This window comes from Equus przewalskii, chromosome 17 (assembly GCF_037783145.1).
Source record: "Equus przewalskii isolate Varuska chromosome 17, EquPr2, whole genome shotgun sequence".
Taxonomy (NCBI): Eukaryota; Metazoa; Chordata; class Mammalia; order Perissodactyla; family Equidae; genus Equus; species Equus przewalskii.
In genome coordinates this window covers 14310929-14333870 of record NC_091847.1, presented here as the reverse complement: position 1 = coordinate 14333870, position 22942 = coordinate 14310929, and the positions used below count along the sequence as shown (strand labels likewise).

Below are 22942 nucleotides of genomic sequence, written 5' to 3'. Positions count from 1 at the left end.
GAATATTTATAAGATACAGTGAAGGATAGGGAAAGATGTATAGTACATCTTTAAATATACAATTTCAAGAAGAAGACAGCGTATTCAACAAATTAAGAAGATAAATAGTGTCTTTTAAAAAGTGTGGGATTGGCAAGGGCGGGGCTGGGGGGATGATGTTGGCATGTAGAAATTGAGATATTTATGCACCTAACAAAAGTTTCTTTATAAGTCTTGGGAAGAAAAACCTTCTATCCCTCAATTAAATCAGCTGCTGACATGCAGTCTAACGCCTTACTTCTAAAGTGTTCAGAACAGCTTCTTAGAGCAGAGGTGTTTACTTTGTTCCTCTTCTATATGGAGATTATTACAAAGCTTTCACTGAAGTAGAAAGCATTTTGATCTATTCTGGTGGCAGTTCAGAGAATTTGTGAGAAATGAAATGATTTCACCATTATTTATGGATATTTTGGCAACGTGGCTAAAATTAATTTACTTTGTTAATGAGTCAGAGGTCAGTGCTTAGATGAATACAATTTACACCTAAGTTTATACACACACACACACACAATTTCAGTAAATAGTTTCAATTCCCTTGCCTCAATTTAATAGCTAACCAAAAAGCTCCTTTATGTATTGTTTATAATGGCCATACTGACATATATGTATGTATGTATCTATGTATATACATACTACAAAAATTTGTAAAATTCTGAACTGAATAAAGGAGTATATAAAATCAAACACTATCTTATCACCCCACACTCTCACACTGTAAATATATTGGTGTATATATTTCCAATTCCTTTTTAGATTAAAAATGTCATTTTCTCTTAAAGATTGCACTCAAAGCACGTACATAGATTTGTAACATTTAAAGAATAATTTATGAGCATTTTCTCACATAATTTAACAGCATTCTTAACATTTCATGTTATTGTTTAATGAGATTTTAATAGCTGTTCAACATTCTCTCAGGTGGATATACTATACTGTATTTAAGTGAATTAACTTTAATCATAGTTGAAATTATTTCTATTTTTTGTTACTAGAAATTATTCAGAGATAAACACCCCATGCATAAATACTTATTTATGATTCTTATCACTAGAATGTATCTCCAGATGTCAAAAGCTACCTAGGCAAAGCATATGCGTACATATATGTTTGTTAAGGTTTGGATACGGAGTGCCAAATAGGCCCTCCAAAAATAGTACAATAATTTACAGTCTAAAGAGTAGTGCATTCCGACATCAATGGTTTTTTACCCTCTCTTTCTTCCTTTGACATGCTGGAGGATTCCACTTAAAATTGACCGCCAGGAAAGGGAGAAATGACAGGCACAGAGAGCGTGGCAGCTGACAGTCAGGAAGACCCACTTTGCTGTACTGGATGCTTAAGCTTAACCATTTGAGAGCTTCCCCACGGACCGAGAATTTATTTATCTATTTTAAATATCTTACTAAATGAGATTAGTAAATTTTCTCAAACATTTCATTCTCTTACACAATAAGTATGTAGATAGAAACCGTTAACTGGAGACCAGGCTACAAAATTAGTGCTTTCAGGCCATTTTCATATATAGAAAGTGATAGCTGTCATTAAAAATATTGCAGTGATTTTTTTCTCATTTACAAAAGTGATTCTTGTTAAAGTAATTCCAAAAAATAAAGGTAGATGTAATTCATATATCTTCCTCCTGTATTCTCCTTTTAAACACCATTATAATTTTATGTAAACTACAGTATTACATCTTGATATTTTAAATTTAAATTTTAAAGTATAATTTTCCCATAATGCTAAATAGTTTTGAAAAACAATTCTTTAGAAGATTAATATTTAGTTGACTGGATGTCCATAGTTAACCATTATGTCTCAATGTTCAATTTAGTGACAATGTGTTGTAATTATAGATGTCACTGTACAGAAAGCTTATTTATATTATTTTGGATTATTTTTAGTTTTGGTTAACAGATCTGTAATTCCTGCATCAAAAGTAAAATATTGCTAAGCCCTTATATATATATATATTTTATATATATATATATATATTTCCAGATTATTTTCATTGGAATATGTGAAAGCATAATTTGTAAGAATTTTCCCTACTTTTATGTATTTCATTAAAGATAATATTAATAAAAATCAAAACTGGCTTTTCCAAAAATTTATATAGCTAAAATAATTGTGCTTCTGAGTAGAATGAGCACAATGCAGTATTAATATGAGTTTATGTAGCTCCTGAATCAAAAATCATGCAAAATTTCTTTTGTTTCAAACTGCTAAACTTTTTTTGAGGAAAATCAGCCCTGTGCTAACATCTGCCAATCCTCCTCTTTTTGCTAAGGAAGACTAGCTCTGAGCTAACATCTGTGCCCATCTTCCTCTACTTTTTTATGTGGGATGCCTACCACAGCATGGCTTGATGAGCGGTGCCGTGTCCACACCCAGGATGCGAACTTGTGGACCCCAGGCCACCAAAGCAGAATGTGTACACTTAAACTCTGTGCCACTGGGCCAGCCCCTCAAACCATTAAACTTTTTTAAGTTTGCTCTTTGATGAGAAAGATTGGCCAGGGGTTAACATTTGTTGCCAACCTTCCTCTTTTTTTTTTCTCCCCCAAGCCCTTAGTACATAGTTGTATATCCTAGTTGTAGGTCATTCTAGTTCTTCTATGTGGGACAGCATGACTTGATGAGCAGTGTGTAGGTCCACGCCCAGGAGCCAAACTGACGAACCCTAGGCCACCAAAATGGAGTGTGCAAACTTAACCACTCAACCATAGGCCAGCCCCTATACCATTAAAGTTTTGATTACTTCAGATATTTCTCCCTTGCTTTTCCCAGTACACTCCTTAGGTAGACTTCTATCTTCTTAATTCCTGTTTCTGGAACCATAATATCGTACATCCTACAATGAAGGCTGCACTTAAGAGAAAGATTTTTGTCAAAAACATGACCATCTTTTTCTCTCAAATATGGCATAAACAGAGTTTTAATCATATTAAGTGGTTGGTGTGTCATCTTCCAAAACTGTTAAATGAAAAATTATGTATGTTGGTGAATCCATTCCCTTTCTCTATTCAGCAACACAAAGTTCTGCTCCTGAGAGCTGATGATTTCACTCCAAACAATTTTGAATGTCATTATTCATTACAAATACTGTAAAAAATAGCGTGCCTGCAATTCACAATTGTACCACCTCGTCAACCCAATAAAATTTTTTCATTACATTTCACTGCTGTATCTGATTAGGACATTGTTTGAAAACAGTTAGTTCACCCTGTGTGATGAATCGACAGTAAATTAAAGCATGATACTTTTAAGTGCTACTATATTTCCCTTATTTAGAAGCTATACACTTAGAATTTAAATAAGAAATTTGAATGAACAGTGTGTAATCAGGTAAAAAGCATGTGTATCTTTAAACTTTTACTGATACCAATACATTCCCACTTTGTAAATAGAAATATAAAATTAATATTTAACTTTCTTGAGTAAAATACAATCTTCACCAAGTCAAGGAGAGATGTGTGATGTCTAATTCCCAAATAAAAGTGTTCTATCTGCATCCTAGATTTTCAGCCCTCCTTTGAGAATGAATGAAATCACTAGTTTTATTGCTGTTCATTCTAAAATTAAAAGTGAAATATGATCTCAATTTAAAGTATATTGCCATGTTGTCCTTGTGAAAAGTCCAGTTTGGTTTCATATTTGTAGTCAGTGTTCCTGGTCTACCAAGCTAATATAATAGCAACCATGGTTTCGCAGAAAGAAAGAATTATTACTGTGAAGTAAAAATGATTATTATTTCCTACTCTTTCAAATTACCTTGCCTGTGATTGTGTTCCTGCTGAAGGTGGATGGAAAACCAATTGAGGTACACACACCCCCTCATGAAACCTAGTCAGGTCCTTTGATATTTATTTTGAACTTACTATGTAGTCATCTACTGTATTCTAGTTGACGTTGGGATTATTTACCTAGAGTCCAGATCAAACAATATACTCACTGCTATGATATTATCTGATATGTATTATTAGAAAATAGCTTAAGAATCTTATAACTATAACTATATAACGATAAAAGGTAGTCTATGCTGTTATATGTGAAAGGGGGTTCGACTTATTCCCCAGCCCAGATTTGCACTGGTAGATAGAAAGCAGGCAGGGAAATTATAGAAGTTTGAAGTAAAGTCCAAAGGTTGTGAGGTTGTTTTTATGGCTTCCAACAAGAGATCTTTTGCTTCTACACTTAGAAACCATAATATTTTGATCCCAGATTCATCATTGAAGTGAATAACGTGCAATTTTTATTTCTATGTACACTGTGTTCAAACATTTTTCAAAGCGTTGGATTTTCACTCATGATAACTTTTAATGTGGCCACTCTTCTGTCCTTAAAACATTCACACACATACACAAAACAAAATTCTTTGAAAAACAGAGAAAATATAATCAACGTAGAAATCTGTGAACAGAAAGCATCTCCAGATATGTACAAATATTGAGTAAAGTTTCTTTATTTTTTAATGTTTTGAGATTTTGTTCATCTTGAAATTAGGCACCAAAAAAATGCACTAAAACCTTGAAATCTTAATATCTTGTCTTTGGCTAATTAAAGCAGAAGCTGGAAATGAATAAGGTGTACCATGCACTGGCCTCTGGGAATTTGGCAATAAAGTATGGGACTTCAGAAGACTGTGTCAGCCTTCAGGCTGTGCCTGCCTCAAATCTCAAAAATTCAGTGTTGTCTTTGCATGTATACTTTTACTCAGCAAATACTTGTAAAGTGCTATAATGCATCAGACAGTATACAATGAAGTTAAAATAAAGAAGTCGTGTGCTCGCTATTGACTTTAAACAGCTAGAAGTCTAGAGAACTCACTTTAAGAATAAAGAATAGACTATCGAGGGAGCTGTCGAAATGCAGATGTGTACTAATAAGACATTGAGGATTTTTTGAAGGAAGATTCTGATATCATATATATACAGTGGAGTATAGAATGACCTTTTGGTTTTTGCTTCCACTAGCATGAGAAAGTGGATATTTTAATAAAACTCTCCTACATCAAAACCCCTAAATTCTAGATATATTTTATTTATTTTTTGAGGAAGATGAGCACTGAGCTAACATCTGCTGGCAATCCTCATCTTTTTTTTTGCTGAGGAAGACTGGCCCTGAGCTAACATCCGTGCCCATCTTCCTGTACTTTACATGTGTGACGCCTGCCACAGCATGGCTTGCCAAGAGGTGCCGTGTCCTCAGCTGGATCCACACTGGCTAACCTAGGGCTGCCAAAGTGGAATGTGCAGACTTAACTGCTGTGCCACTGGGCCAGCCCCTAAATTCTGGATATATTTATACCAAAAACGCATTTGAAGTGTTAGTCAGCTAATGGCTTATATTCTCTGAAAACAATACAATTGAATTAGAAATGAGTAACAGCAATTATAACTCAAAAAGCCATACAATTGGAAATAAAATATAATTTCTACATTATTCATGGGTTCAATAAGAAATATATGTATATGAACATCTAATGTTAAGAGTTAAAAAATAACATAATAAATTCCAATGTAGAAATAGGACATGAGAAACGCAATAGTAGAATTTAATGAACTAGAAAGCAAAAATAGAATAAGGAGATTTAGCAAAATAAATAATTGGTTCTTTGGAAAAAATAATTAAATCTGTACTGTCTATAAACGTTAATTTAAAAAGTAGGAAGGCTCCAAAGTGTAAGTAATGGGAAGGAGGCGTAATTGCAGATTTAAAAAGTATTTTAAAATATCGTGAATAACTGATGTCAACAAATTTGAAAACTTGAGTGAAATGGATAAATTCTGAAAAAAAAAGCCCAAATCTTATTTAAGAATCAGAAAATCTGAATTGCCCGTAATATTAAGGAAAAAGAATCCGTGCTTTAAAATTTCTTTGCATCAGGCACAAGTGGTTTTTAAAGGTGAGCTCTACCAAATATTCAAGAAGTACACATGATTTCATGGAAACACATTGAGAAAAGAGAAAAAGACAGAATGTTTTCTAATACATTTTATAATACAGCTATCATCTTGTAACCAAAACCAAATAAAGACTTTATGAGAAATGACCGTTACGGTTTAGTTATAAACTCCTAAACCAAATATTGGCAAATCGAATTTTTCACCCGATTAAAAAACTTACTAAATAATTTTTCACACAGTAATGGTAAATTTTCTTACAATTTAAATATCTGTAGTCACCACCTTTTCATCTACATGAACACAATTATAATCATCTTAAACGATGCAGAAACAAGACCCAATAAATTCAACAAAATCCGTATTCCAAAACCTTAGAAATTTAGGAATAAAGGGAACCTCTTTAAGCTAATAAAGGCATTCACCAAAAGTTTAGGAAATATAGCATAATCTATAATGGGATGTTAGTTACATTCCTTTTAAAAATTGGCACTGAGACAAGGAATGAAAATCAAGTAGCTTGAATATGCACAAAACCAGACAAGACAGTTTTAAAAAATGACCACCTAAGAAAGAGAGAACAATAACTTGATAGGGAGAGGTATGTCTTGGAATATTGCTGGTAAAAGGAAAGGTGGAAACTAGCGATAGAAATTAAGAACTCTACAGAAACAAAAAGCTTATTAGCTATCAGAATACACGGATCCGCTCTCAATGGTGCCACCTTAGGGTGCTTCCTTGGGTACTAAATAGTTCTTAGGGAACTAGTACTAGTGCTCCTTAGGGACACTGCTCCTTAGGGGACTAGTAATAGAAATCTAGTGAGTTACCTAATCTCTCACCACTCTTATGCATCTATATCCTGGCCAATCCCAGATATTTATAAAGAACAAAATTTGGCTGGCAATAGACATACAAAATTACTGTATGAGGAAAACAGAAAGTATAATAAAAATTTCTGGGCCAGCCCTGGTGGCCTAGTGGTTAAGTTTGGCACACTCCACTTCAGCAGCCTAGGCTCAGTTCCTAGGTGCAGACCTGCACCACTTGTCAGTGTTCACGCTGTGGTGACAGCTGACATACAAAAAGAGGAAGATTGGCAACAGATTTTAGCTCAGGATGAATCTTCCTCAGCATAAAAAAATATATATACATAAATTAATTATTCATAGTAAAGACATATCAAAATTATATGTAATAAACATATATAATATATAAATATATTAATTAATAATATATATTAAATATATATTTAATAAATATATTTTAAACATGTATTTTAAATAAATAACCACATGTGTGCGTGTGAGTGTGTGAGTGCTTCTGCAACCTCAGCCTAGGTCACATTGGCCCTCAAAGTGTGCCGTTGAAGCAGAAACACTGCTTCCGGAAACTTTGAGTTGGCCTGTCCCAGGCTGTCTTTTCTCTGGCTGTTTCTATCTGACTGTCTTTAGCTTTTTCTTTTCTGATTGTCTCAGCCCCTCTGGTTGTTTCTGGCAGCCTCTGGCTGTCTCTTTCCGAGTGTCTCTCTCCCTCTGTCTCTTTTCTGCCAGTTTTTTTTTTTTTTAAAGATTTTATTTTTTTTTCCTTTTTCTCCCCAAAGCCCCCCAGTACATAGTTGTATATTCTTCGTTGTGGGTCCTTCTAGTTGTGGCATGTGGGATGCTGCCTCAGCGTGGCTTGATGAGTAGTGCCATGTCCGCGCCCAGGATTCGAACCAATGAAACACTGGGCTGCCTGCAGCGGAGTGCGTGAACTTAACCACTCGGCCACGGGGCCAGCCCCTGCCTGTTTTTATCCAACTATTTCCTCCTGTCTCCTTTCTTACTGTCCCTGATCCTCCAGCAGTCTTCTGACTCCGGGTTCATTGGAAACATGATGAAGATACTCCTCCCCCCAAAATAACCATGCTGCAGAGGAATACTGTAAAAACAATGCTCCAAAAAGAATTAAATATTATTAAATAAGCATTTGTAGATATAAAATTATCAAATAAGAAATTCAAAACTTAGAAAAGGCCTTATAAAGTAGAAAGAAAAGTTTTAAACCAAAAAGTGACAGATTTCAGGAAGGAAATTGAAAAAATAACACAAAATAATACCAGAAATAAACTAATCGAAACATGACCAAGGGTAAAGAGATATGGCTGAAAATATGCTAATGGGTATCAAGAAGAAAAATGAAAACAGTCAATGGAAAGAAGTAAAATAAAGAAGTAGAATGGATCAGAGTTAACAGTTAAGAAAGACCAGGAAATAAGGATCACCTGATATTTAATTGAAGGTCTTAGAAAAAGCAAAACAACGGAAGAGAAACGACATTTAAAGCCATAATCCAAGAACAAACCAGAAAAACAAAAATGTTCTAGAAACAAAAGATACCTTTGGGTGATGGTAAGAACATAATTAAAGTTATTAATCTAAAGATAGCATGTAAAACAAAATAAAAACCTAGCACCAGATTTCAAAACACTACAAAAAATTATTAAAAACTACCTACAAAAAAACCTCATTAACCATAATATCCATAAGAAATACGTAAAATATGATAGAGTTTTTTAAAAAGTATCAGTCATGCCAATAAATGTAAACTGTCTTAACTTATGTACTAAAATTTAAAAAAGGAGTTTTCAGATTGGCTCTTGAAACAGACCTGATTCAAGCTTTTATGTGAAATACACATCTAAAATATGTTGATTCCTCTCTGAATACCAGACAAGAAGAGTTTTCATGCCCCAAAGCATTAAGAAGACTAAGAGAAGATCCTTCATAATGCTCAAGGTCACAAATCACGAGGAAGATATAAAATTTAAAAATGTCTATATCCATGCCCCAAAGAGTGCAGTAGGCACCTTCATAAAGCAGAAATGCACAGAAGCTACTTATATGTAGTAACCTTATTGTACTATTCTCCATCCAAACTAAATCAAATCGACAGAAAATTAAGTAAGGCGATAGATAGATGGATAGATAGATAAATTGTATGTATGTGTGTGTATATATATATATATATAAGTTTGAACACACTCAAATAAGAGATAATATGAATATGCAATACTGACAAAAGGTGAACGTACATTAGGTCATTAAAAAGCTCAATAAGGTCTACAAATTAGAAATTATATAAAACTATGTTATAAGCACAATGTAATAAGCCTAGAAGTCAATAATACATTTTAATGGGTTTTTCAACTAGAAATTTTTAAAAAGTAAATCCAGTTAAACAATTCTTTGGAGAATTCAAATCAAAATTGCAAAATTTATAAAATAATAATTATAATAATAAGAAGAATTACAACAGTTTACATCAGAATCAGTTGTTAGAATAAAAGCCATAGCTCTACCAACTTACAAAAATGAAAATGGAGGAATGAAATGAGTTGAATTCTCAATTCATGTAGAAAATTATCAGCAAAATGCAACGTAAACCAGAAAGATGGAAATAACTAAATTTGAAGCAAAATGAAGTAGGTTATAAGCAGAAAAATGTAGAAGTAATAAATAAAAAAAGTAATGCTTACCCTTTGAAAACACACAGACTCACACACAAATACACACACACCACACACACAAACATGACAAAGAACAAGCTCATTCAATCAAAGAGAAAGAGGGAAAAAGCAAACTTATACAAAATTAGAAATGGCTAGTGGGAAATAAAAGACATTTTAATAAATCATGAGAGTGTTTTGCAGAACTCTATGCCAATTAATTTGAAAATTTAGATGAAATGAACAATTTCATGAGGAAATACACTTAGCCAAAACTGTCCGAGGAGAGATAGAGAGCTTAACTAACTAATGACATAGAAGAAATAGAATGTTATCAAAGAACTGCACCACAGATGAGCACCAAGTTCACGTAATTTCATAGGAGAATCTTACCAGACTTTCAGAGGTAATGCCAATGCAATTTAAATTGTTCTACCGAATGGGTTTTGTTTACAGTTGCTGTAAAAGCCTTTTATAAAATTTAATGCCAACTCCTGGTTTAAAGAAATATATGGAATTGCTGGATAATTTCTTAACATGATAAAACATACACACCTTAGCCCAAAAGCCAATCTAGTGGCACTTCCATTAAGGTCAGGAACAAGGAAGGATGCACGCTATCTCCATCACTGCGTATTATTGCTTTGCAGGTATTATTTAATGTTAACCAGAAAAGAATAAACAACCAGCCATAACATTTGGAAAAGTACTCAGTGAGACAGCAGGATAGATATTTAGCTTGCAGAAATCATTAACATTTTCATATATGCAAACATTAACCATTTAGAAGGTATAACGGAAGAAAAAACCCCATAAGACAATAACAACAAAATATAAAATCCTTGGTAATTTGTATGAAAATTGAATATATATGAAATGAAATCTACAAAACCTATATGAAGACAATGTTAAAACATTCCTGAAAGACATGAAGAAGACTTGAACACATGGAATGATTGAAGATCATAAAGAGGTCAGTATTAATTACAAACTTAGTATTGTCCCAATAAGAAATTCAAGTTTTTATTTACTTGAACTAGATATGCTTATTTTTAAAGTTCTTTTGGAAAAATAAACATGTAGTAATATCTAGGGAAATCCTGAAAAAAGAACAATGAGCTGGGATGAGTGCTAAATAATATAAATGTTAAAAAAATCTATAACTAAAAATGTGTGATATTGGGACATGAATTAACAAATACTAATGGAACAGCATAGACAATACAGGAATAGACGCAGGTGCATGTGGAAATTTAATATATAATAAAGATGACATTTCAAACAACTGTAAAAAATGGAAATTTTTTATAAAATAATTTTGGGAAAACTGAATAACCATTAGGAAAAAGATAAAAGTAATTCCTTATTACCACTGTAACCTTAAAATGATCAGAGCTCTAACTTTAAAAAATAAAATCTTACATATACTAGGACAAAGCATCGCCAAATTCTTTGTAACCTTAGTTTGAGGAAACCCTTTAAACTATGCATCAATACCCAGAAACGATATAAATATATGTTGGCAAGTTGATTATATAAAGATTAGAAAAAAATTGGGGGGAGCATAGTACCACAACCAATGTCAATATGAAAGGACAAACTAGGAGAACATATTTGCAGCTTATATCACACATAAATGGATATAAAAACATAACGTTTAAAAATAAAAGAATACAAAAATATCTGATAGAGAAAAACATTAACAGAGAGTCTAATAAAACAATTATGCAAATGGCATAATATATATATATATAAATATAAAGACACTCAGCTTTTCTTGTAAGAGAAATGCAAAATGACATTACACAATACACATGTCACAAATTGAGTTTCACAGGAAGCCAACTATGAAATGATTAAGCTGCAGGACAACTATTCCAGAGGAGATCAACAACTTTGGAAAGGAGGGGAAGGAAGGAAGATGGGGCAGAAGAATTTGAGCTGCAATGCCATCTGACCCCACAGAGAGTTCTGGACTGGGATGGCCCTTCAGAGAAGTCCCAAGTTAGTGCAAGAGGCCTGGGCTTCTATACTACAATATTGACAATCCTTGGATGGGGGTTACCTCTGAAAAGAGATATGATTTTGGGTGAGGACATTTTCTTCAGTCCAGGCAATCCCCAAAGAAGACTGACAGCTGAGGGCCTTCCAGCTGCCCTTCTAGCCGCTGGTGAAGTAGGTCCTTCCTTCCAGAAGGGAGTTCTGGTTGGCATATCACAGTGTCTACCTAAGCATCATTTCTCACCTACCAGACTGGCAAAAATTCAAACACTGGACAACATATTCTGTAATATGTCCATGGGAAAATGGACATCCTATACATTGCTGGTAGATGTGCAAAACAACACTCTCCTTATGGAGGAATATATCCTGAAGATATTTCCCTACACGTTAAACAACAAACATATACACAGGGTTAATCGCTGCAGCATTATTTGAGAAGTGCATCATCGGAGGCTCCTTGAATGAATTATGGGGGAAATATGTAATAATAAAAAAGATGGAAGAAGATCTATAACAATGGATATAAAGCATGTCTCACACACCCTCTAATTTATATATATAAAATATTAATATTTTTAGTTATAAAAATTTCCCCCTAGAAAAGAAGAAAAAATAAGAACCTAATGAAAAAATTTTTCTAGATGTGGTGAGTGAAAATGGGATGAGACCAAGACTTTTCTTAGTGTATACATTCATATATATAGAATATTTTTGAGCCATGTACATATTTTTAAAAGATTCAAAAAAAGAATGAGGACATCGAAGGCTAGATTGAAATATTGAGAGGCAAATGCACCTAAAAGTAAATCAAACTGATACAAATTTTAATTCAAGATATTACAAAGAGCATACACATTTATACATACACATGCACACACACATCAAGAACATATAGAAATCTATCTATCTATCTATCTATCTATCTAACTATCTCCTCTGAAAAGGGCCAGAACTAATAACATTAGAGTAGCAATGAGCACATCTAACCTCAGATACTGATATCTAAACACCATAATCCAGTAGAAAAATGTCCTTAAAGAAATGATTGATTACAGATATGGGACAGAGGAAGTAAAATGACCTTAAAACATCTTATTGTGCAGAAAAGAAGGAAGCACTCAAAGACTAATGTAATCACATCCAAAGAATAGAGAGGTTGGCTTGAAGGGGTTCTCACTAACCAAAATCTGACAATTTCAGCATCATAAAGAATAACAACGAATGGAATGTAACATATTGGATTAAAAATGTTTAAGTCTACTGTAATACAAGGAGGAGGCGGAGAAAGAGTGAACACGTGAGGGGAAAAATTAGGAGAAGTTCTTTTTACAGAAGAATTCCACCTAATAAATATAGAAGGGATGTAACAATTAGAAAATCACTTTGAAATGATAATTTATTCAGGAAAAGGTCATGAATGGATGCCAAAACTACTGAGTGAAAAGTTCTTGGAGAAAAAGTTATTCACATATTGTGCAAGTCTCATCCCACTTTTGATTACAAGGCATAACGCACTTTTACAATCAGCATATCTCACAGTTACCATGTAAACAGCACTGTCATGCGTGGGAAGCTGTGAAATGATGTGCTTCTTATATGAAGCAAAGGAGGTATCCAATATCACCTCCATGATATTCTTCCCCAAAAGGTTAGCCTAAATTAAATCATAAGATAGCAATCAGATAAATCCAAAATGCTTAACATTCTATAAGAACACTGGACCAAGAGTTTTCAAAATGGTTAATATCACAGAAATCAAAAAAGATAGGATAGGGCCAGTCCTGGTGGCCTAGTGGTTAGGTTCAGCCAGTGTGCTCCACTTTAGTGACCTGGGCCCAGTTCCTGGGAGTGGACCTACACCACTCTGTTAGGGGCCATGCTGTGCTGGTGGCCAACATACTAAAAAGTAGAGGAAGATTGACACTGACGTTAGTTCAAGGCGAATCTTCCTCAACTAAAAAGAAAAGATAGGATAACTGTTTCACTTTAAAAGAGACTAAAGACATGACAACCCAATGCAATATGTAAACCTGATTGGGTTCTGTATTTTAAAAATGTATAGGAACTATGTAATACATATATATATATTTATATAGAGAGAGAAAGTTACTTGGGGCAGTTGTGGAAATTAGAGTATAGGCTATATATTTAGATGATATTAATGTTAATATTCATAGGTGTGGTGTGCTATTTGCTCATATGAGAAAGTATTGTTAATCTCGAGAGAGGTATATTGAGGAATTCAGGGCTGAAACAGCCTGATGTTTGTAACTTACTTGCAAATGATTCATCAAACAAAAAATTGGCAAGGGCAAATATTCAAAAGTGGACATTTGAAATGTTGAATTCAGGTAAAGATTGTATGGGCATTCATTGTACTATTCATTCAAGCTTTTTGTAGTTTGGACATTTTCTCAATAAAAAGAAAATGAATGAGATACAATTTCATACTTATTAGTTTGACAAAACATTGGGTACTCTGATGATATCAGCTGTTGCTGAGGAAGTGGGGAAGATGTGGAACAAAAGAAACTCTCATATTGCTAATAGACTATAAATTGGGACAACCTAGGAAAGTAATTTATCACTATCTAGTTAAGTAGAATACATGTATATCCTCTGACCAAGCAAACCCACTTCTTGATGTTTTCTCAAAAAGACACTCCCATGTGTATCAGGAGACATTAATAAGGCTGTTCACAGGCAACACGTTTTTAAGAGCAAAAATTTGGAAACAACTCAAATGTCAAAAAAACATAAATTATTCTCCATTCATTTAATAAAATGCCATTTAGCAGTGAAAATAAACTATGGTTATGAGCATCAACATGGATTAATCTCAGAAATAAATTATTGAGAGAAAATAGCAAATCTTATAGTAATACACATACTACAAAGGTTAAAAATATATAACAGTGTTTCTTCAGAATAAAATGTATTCTGAAATGTTTTATTTAAAGCTGCCCAAGCTGCGCAGCTGTCAATTATTCACATGAAAGTTATCAACGTCCTATCTCTGTGCCAAATGCCAAGATGACTTCCTATGTCAAGGAGATGCACAGGTGATGCTCACCTAGAGAGATTTTTCTGAATGATTTTCCTACAGCACAGGAATAAAGACATCATCCTACCTTGATCTATGCTTATGTGAATGTATGTGCATTCTTGAAACTGAAAATGAGAAACCCAATGTCAGCTGAGAATTAAAAAATTAAAAGTGACACTGGCAGTTAGTACTTTGGTGTTGACTGGAGAGATGCTGTTTAAATAAAAAGAAAATCAATATTTTCTATTTCTTTGCAGAGTAAAAGTGAGCAAATTACTGTGCGGCATCTGACATCAGGAAACTGGGAAGTGATAAAGATCTTGGCATACGATGAAGCGACGCAAAAAATGTGAGCGTTTTTTGTTCTCTAGTCAGATTGGAAGTCAGCGTTGTCACTGCAATCTTTTCTGCCAGATTTATGTTTTGCTTACCACAGTCCTAGTCCAAACAACTTGGCCATGTGTAAAGAACAATCTTTTCTTTAAAGACTCTCCCTATATTTCACCCAGAGACACACTTAGACACACTTACAGAGACGCATGCACACACACACAGAGTCAGAAAAATTGAGAGAGATCATGGAAAAATTCTGATGATATTTTAAGAAAAAAATATGTTTCCCAAATGGATCAAAATCTTGTGATTAATTAATAGAGCAGCTCTTGCCTGTTCTTTGACAGTTTGAAATTTAAGTGAAAACTCAGGGTGGCAAAAATTGATCTGTGCCTGATATTTTTGTTGTTTTCTTGCCCGAGCAGTTACTTTCTGAGCACGGAGACTTCTCCCAGAGGGAGGCAGCTGTACAGGTAAGCAATGTGCAAGGATCTCCCTACACAGGTTGATTTCTCAATGACTATCTACGCAGCACAATGTTGGGATGGCAAAGTCTGAAGTTTCATTTTTCACATGGCTAACGGAGAGCCAACTGCGTATGACAAAACCTCACCCTCTTGGTCCAATCCGTTGGCTCTGGACCTTTGTGAGCCTGAAGGCTGGAACCAGAGTGAAGACCACCTTTCTGCTCCTCTCTTATTTCTTTTCTTTACTGCTTTTACAGACTCAAAATATCTTTTTTTCTGAAGCTTGCTTCTCTCAACTACCCACATCACAGGTATTTACATACTTTCCCTTGTGGCCTTTTTTTCTGCTAAGCCTCATTTTGAGTTTTCAGTGCATTAATATAGTGCCCATGCAATTTATTCCTGAACAAAACACAGCACTGTGAACACTTAGTAAAAGGGATAAAGCAGAAATTTCTCTTTCTCCCCTTATAGTTGTAAAATCCACTACTATTGTTAAGACAGGAATGCTCATTGCTTACTAAAATAAAGCAATGGATGGGGAATATTTTCATCTGACCAATTTTCCCAGTTGGAAAGTTATATTCACCAAAGGGACTAAGGGCACAACTATTTGGTATTAAAATGTCTCCACTCAGAAAGCTTTCACCAGGACCTCACAAGAATGACTTTTATTTTTGTCTGGCAAGCCACTTACAGATTCTAGACTTTACATACACTTTCTAATTTTTATTTCGCAGATCCATTTTTAAAGCGTCAAAACTGCCATGGCATATTCTCAGTGGAAATTCATGTTTGAAGAACTGTCACCACTGATTCTTACCAAGTACCCTAGACTCTCCTTTGAGAGTGAAAATGCGTGTTTAAAGTACCCTAACTCCCTCTGATTCCACCCACATGCTTATTTATCTATAAATTACTTTCATCTAAAGCAAGCGTCTCCTTTTTATCACCTCTTCCAATACAACATTTTCATGTTCTTTGTTTTTTCTCTTGGAGTCTGGAACTCATGTTCTCAATTCTAATGACTTCCAAAGGAAGGACAGCTGTTTATTTAAAGAGACTGATTCTAAGTTTGGTTCAGAGGTCTTGATTAAATTACTGGTCACTTTTTCCTTTTGATGACCTGACACTTATTTCTCTTGAAACATATACTATGATTGATACTTGCAGTTATCACAAATATTTTAGAGACATAGAAATACTTGATCAATGTTTTATTTCTCTCATGTTGTAAGTCTTAAAGAAGAATGACAGTGTTGGAAGATTAGACTTGGCCCAGTACAGCCAATGGGGCTGCCTCAATCTCTCTTCCCTTTATTAACTAAAATGTGATTTGAATCACAATGACTTCTTAGAGTTATTTGTGTGTTTAACTTATCTCTCTAGTGACTGAGGCAGAACAGTCAATATATGTATGACTTGTACGAGTGTAGCAGGCTGTGTTATAAAGAAAATTTAGTACCAATAAATTTCCCCTTAAATAGCTCATCAAATGCCAATTGGCTTGACTGTAAGATAATGTTAGTGTTAAACCCAGAAAACTCAATCATGTCTTGTCCAGGTCATAAAAATAATCGTTAGTTGACTTAATTTACAGGATTAGATACCTCTGCAGAGTCAGAACTGCTACCATATTCAGTGTTACAATTTTGCCTCAAAATTTGCATTTCTTTATTTCAGCAATTTCATAATCTAAATAATGAGGAAATACCAACATAAGTCTGTAGGAAACTTGGATCTGAAAAGTTATATGAAGGAGTAGAGAGACAAAAGTTTTAAGTTCTAGTTTTGTCACCAAAGAGCTGTGTGCAACTGGTACACATTCTTAGTCTTTCTGTGGTGATGGTTGCACGACATTCTGAATGTAATTAATGACATTGAACTATATACTTTAAAAATTATTAAAGTGGCAAATAGTATGTTTTATATATACCACAACTTAAAAAAGAAATTTACACCACAATTTAAAAAATAAAAATTGGGTATGATTACCTTGTAAGTTTCCACAAGGGTAAAACTGACTGAAGTGTTGAAGTGCCAAGTATATATTAATTGCCTTGACTAGTAAAGGGAAATTTTGGATTTATATCAGCTCAAAATGTTTCAGATGTGAAATTGTGATGTTGTGAACTCTACTTCACATTTCTTCTCAATTGCTTCTGATGCCCACACCAACACCCCTGTTCCCATCCCCATGCCTGTAGCATCTTGCCCATCAAAATCAGCATGACTGTGATCCATTTACAAATGTATAGCCAAAATCATGTGTGGTTCCAAAATTAAATTGAGACTGTTTAGTCCAATCAGGTTTTATAAAATGTATCATCAACAGTGTTTTTATCTATCAGCATAATTTATGATTCATCTTTATTTATAAAATAAATGATTCTATATATGAAATTTAACCTTGGGTAAATATCTCAACACTTCTGACCTTAAGCACCGTTATTTGTAAAATAAAGAGATAATTGCTTTTCTTTTTACCTATGTTCTCAATATCTCAAAGTATATACAATCATTAACATTATATATATTATCATACAAAAATGACTTTTCTTGGAGCTGGCCCTATGGGCTAGTGGTTGAGTTCAGCATGTTCAGCTCCAGTGGCCCAAGCTCAGTTCCTGCATGCAGACCTACACCACTCATCAGTGGCCACACTGTGGTGGCAACCCATATACAACATAGAGGAAAATTGGCACAGATGTTAGCTCGGGGTGAATCTTCCTCAGCAAATAATGATAATAATAATAATTTTTCTTTACCAAAAATTTCAGGGCAGATATTTAGTGAGAAAAATTTGGCCCTGATGCTAAATTCTAATGTTTAGAATGTTGAATTTAAGAAATCATGAGCTTGATTTTTTTATGTGACTTGTGAAAATATTTACTAGTTCTTTCTACTAATATTTTCTGAGGGTGACTTTATGATAGTCTCTGTGGGCAATTCCTTTTAAGATGTTACAAGGACTTTGTATATCTATACAGAAAATACAGGTAAGAATAAGTTATGTTGAGTCTCATGGAAATTGATTTCTTTACTTTTAAGCATACATATGTACATATTACATACATACAGGTGTACATTTTATTACAGAGAAGAAAAATGTGTATGTCTTAACTTTAGTAATGTAAACAATGCTGTAGCTCCTCTGTTTATGTTAATATTTCAGTATAGATGCCACACTTTCAAGTATCTGGAATGGTAACATTTCTAATTTACTTTTTCTTTCCCCAGTGCTTCTACTGAAGGATTATTGAATCGTCAATGCATTTCATGTAATTTTATGAAAGAACAATGTACATATTTTGGTGCCAGTTTTAGTCCCATGAATCAACATTTCATATTATTCTGTAAAGGTAATAAATGCTTTCTGATAAAACTTATCATATTCATTTTATTTGATCAGTATCTATTGCTATCATTGGTAACTATAACTCTCTAGTATATTAATTGATATTCTTAGTTTATGTCTTTGTTAAAAAGTTATAAATTATAGATTTACTGAGATACAAATTTTATTTATATACTTAATTTAGAAATATAAATTGGAAGTTGCCATGCACAATTAATAAGGGCTGTTTGAACATGAACCTTTTAAAAAAGTGAAGAAACATATTTACATCAGCAAAGTCAGTTTACAATGATAAACTAATTTACCTAGTCTTTAGGAAGAGCTATAATCCTTTTATTAAAATAATGGCTTGGTTGTTGAGAGATTTACGACCTATAGAAATTTAATCCCTGGATCTAGTTGCCTTCAATTCTGAGAAATCGTATTCACGTCAATTATTTTTTCTACCTGGTACCAATAGGCTGTAGTCTTACACAGCTGTATGGTATCTCTAGGTTATATTGATAGGAATCATGGTCCTTTAGTAGGATACTGTAATCCCGACTGAAATGGGATTCATGTGCCCTCTTATAAGGAGTGCTACTGCTTCAGCTATGATCTTAAACGGGCTTGTTTTAAGGCAGCAGGATGAATAGACCAACACTCGCTCTTTTTCAGCTTTTTTTCTCTTGATATCTGAAATGAAGTAATCATAAAAGAGAAGTTTGTCTGATGACACCAGTGAAAACCCATTAGAAATCTAGATAGAATTATTTAGAGAAGTGAAGTTTCAAGATAACATCTTTGGTTACATCTGAATTAGCCAGTATAATTAAAATAATTGGAGATGCTAGTTAATATATATTTTTTAAATTAATATATTTTTAACAAAAATTTCTTATTTATCTTGTGGATGAAATATTTCTAATATGCACGCATTCTTTATTTCTTGACTGACAGGTAAATAGAATTTGATCTTGGATGAGCAGACGCGAGGTCACGTGGTAGTGAATCAGTTTACTGAACATCAGTGACTATTCTATAAAAGACTAGAGATAGAGGAAAGCACATGCGATTGACTAAAACTATAGAAACAGAGAAGTATAGGACACTTTGAGAAGAGGGGATCTTAACAATATCTCTGTGAATAGTTTATTCCCCATATGTTCTTACTTTTCTGAAGAAGATGTGCATGAAAAGAATGATATCTAGTTATCTGGTTTCTGTTTCATTATGTTTTACCCCTAAAATACTCCCATTCAGAAAAGTGAAACAAAACAAAACTTTGTCATGTAGCCTTTCCAGTAATTATTACTTAGATGTATTTAAAATGTTTGAATATATATTTTTAAAATCCAGGTCCAGGGGTCCCTATGGTCAGCCTACATAGCACGGACAATCCAGCAAGTAAGTACACAAATAAGACAACACAGAATAGTCGTGGTTGGCATTGGTCTTAGGTATTATGTTATTGATTCTGAGTGTTGTACTCTATAGGATCTTCTTAAAAGGAGTCCCCCCTGGGGCCGGCTCCGTGGCCGAGTGGTTAAGTTCGCGCACTCCGCTGCGCTGGCCTAGGGTTCAGATCCTGGGCGCGGACATGGCACCGCTCGTCAGGCCATGTTGAGGCGGCGTCCGACATCCTACAACTAGAAGGACCTGCAACTAAGATATACAACTATGTACAGGGGAGTTTGGGGAGATAAAGCAGAAAAAAAAAAAAAAAAAGATTGGCAACAGTTGTTAGCCCAGGTACCAATCTTAAAAAAAAATAAAAAGGAGTCCCCAGCATGGGCAAAACTGTGTAGGCACCATCAACTTGACCTTGTATATGTAAAAGAAACAGTTAAACAAGCGTTTTGAACCATGTTACAACTGGCGTTGAATTGTATATGCCTGAAATAAGGTGTCTATGGTATCTACATTGAATGAGGAGTGATTGATGAGGCTCATCTAAGTACATTTCAGCCTATTGGCCCCTTCATGCTCTGGTTCATTCTTTTCTGGGCCTGATATAGATTATTCCTCCAGAGCAACAGATTTTGTGGATTTGCAGGAAAATTATGAAAAGTATGTTTATTTGTATATTTTCTATCCTGTTTGTTCCAGATATCCAGGGCTTTCTAGTTTTATATATTTCCTTATTCTTTTATATATTTATTCAACTGTCCATCACCATTAAGTGAGCACTTAATTTATCAAACAATATGGCAGAGGCTGGGTGTATATTTCTAGCAAGATATGATCAGCGTGTTTAAGAATGTATAAAAAAGTGCATAAGTAAACACATGGTTGAGCTAATCTTAAAAATAAATAATCATATTGTTTTCTGCCTTCCCTTCTTCTGTCTTTCTTTTCCTTCTTTCAATTTTAAAAACTTATTTAATCAGTACTCTTACGCTTTAATGATTTTCCATAGGCTACTATAATCTAATGAAACATTTATTAACTCGTTTAATCCTCAGAACACCCTCTGAGAGAGTTAATTTTATTAGCCTCTTTTACAGATGAGGAAACTGAGTCACAGAGAGGTTAAATAATGTGGGTAGAGTCATACTAATAGGTGGCAGAGCCAGGAATTGAATGAAAGAATCTGACTCCAGAATAGAGCTTTTAATCACTACCATATGATGGCACCTTATTCTATTGTGTTTTTGACTCTCACGTTACATAGCTATATTTAGGTAGGAGTCTTATTAGATGCCTTGACTTAAAGGAGATGCAGGCATAAAAGTGCAATGTTGAGTGACAAATGTCACTTTTAGAGAAAAGAGAAAAACCTTTTATACTCTTCAAACACCACTGAGATTAAAAATCAAAATATGTTTACAGAAGTCAATTCTTCAAAAATGTTTAAGCTATATTTCTAAGTGATTAAGGAATCCAGATGTTTTCTGTCACTTGAATAAAACTATTTGAAATTACATATAAAAATTCAAGAAAACTATGCACAAACATTAAAATTCTTACATTTACCTGGATGCCTCCAGGTGTTTTTTTGTTGTTGTTCTTTCTCCTGTAGTATTTTCCTAATGCTCTACAATGAGCATATATTACTTTTATAATGAAAAAGAACTCCTTCATTAAAATGCTCAGTGACTTGAGACAAGGTATAAATAGGTAAAATTTTACTTAGTTAATGTTTCAAAAGTCCTCTGTCATATTATTTTCATTCCTTTTCCTCTTTTCATCTTTTACTTTTTCCTTAATTTTGCATATATGATTGTTTCTTTCCTTTTTCTTTAATTATTTATTCCTTCCTTACTCCTTTCTCTTCAATCTCTCTTTCTCCTCATCTCTATACTTCTACTTTCTTCCCTCTCCCTTTCTTTCTCCTTCCTAATTTTCTGTTCTCATTTTCTTCTCTTTTATTCTGCAGTTCCACACTTAAAATCATGGTTTAACACCTCCTTCTCATCACAATGTTTCACAAAAAATTGTATATTAAACTTTTTTCTGAATTTATCTTTAAAAAATGCTATCTGCTCTTAATATTTTGAAAACGGCTTCAGTATCTTTTATATTTCTTTTTCCTAAATAGAATTTATTTTCCCATAACAATGTGTTGATTTTTGTTTCCACGAGTAAATGAGCGACCTTTGATTTAGAAGTCAAAATTCCTCATCTGCCCCTGTACTCATGTAATCAGTTTACATGTAATTAGGTTTATTTTTTTCCATTGACATTTGATAATAGAGAAACTGTGAGAAATTATTAGTGTATTACACTCAAATTGGTGACTCTGGCTATATTTATTTATTTATTCATTCATTTAGTCAATTAGTTATTTTAATACAGTAAACCATTTTTCATTTATAAAAACCTTTATCAGACAAGATGATCTATAGTTAAAAGTATATAGGTAAAAATTTAACAGGCTTTATTCTTCACAAAATTTCCTCCTTTGCAGGTAGTAAATAGGTGATATTGGCTTTTTCTAAATATAAAAAGAATACTTTTATACATAATTAATGCATTAAGTGCATTTTCATGACAGTTCTTAGATTATAAATGCAGAATCTTTGATGAAAGTATATGAAGTTTAAATATTCACATTTTAAATTTTATAGTTGAATGTTTGGAATGAATTCCTTGAAAGTATTTTTTATTAGTGCCCTTAAGGTGATTCCAACTCCTTGTGACCCTGTGTACAACAGAGTGAAACCCTGCCCAGTCTTCAGTGCACCACCCTTTCTTCTGGTGCTATATCTGACGATGCTCTGCTGCTATTCATAGAGTTTTCATGGCCAATTTTTTTCAAAAGTGGATGGCCACATCCTTCTTAGTCTGTCTTCTGGAAGCTCTGCTGAAACCTGTGCACCA

At 33.7% G+C, this 22942-nt stretch overlaps 1 protein-coding gene across 4 annotated transcripts in view; it reads left to right on the top strand.

Moving 5' to 3' along the window:
• The window catches only part of DPP10 (dipeptidyl peptidase like 10), a 1232656-nt gene that overhangs the window by 1164232 nt on the left and 45482 nt on the right, over positions 1-22942 (top strand). For all 4 annotated transcript variants that reach the window (XM_070581203.1, XM_070581202.1, XM_070581204.1 and 1 more), the window contains 4 exons: positions 14740-14831; positions 15241-15288; positions 18523-18644; positions 19979-20026. In XM_070581203.1, the coding sequence (XP_070437304.1) occupies positions 14740-14831; positions 15241-15288; positions 18523-18644; positions 19979-20026 (310 nt within the window). The remainder of the gene's footprint in view (positions 1-14739; positions 14832-15240; positions 15289-18522; positions 18645-19978; positions 20027-22942) is intronic.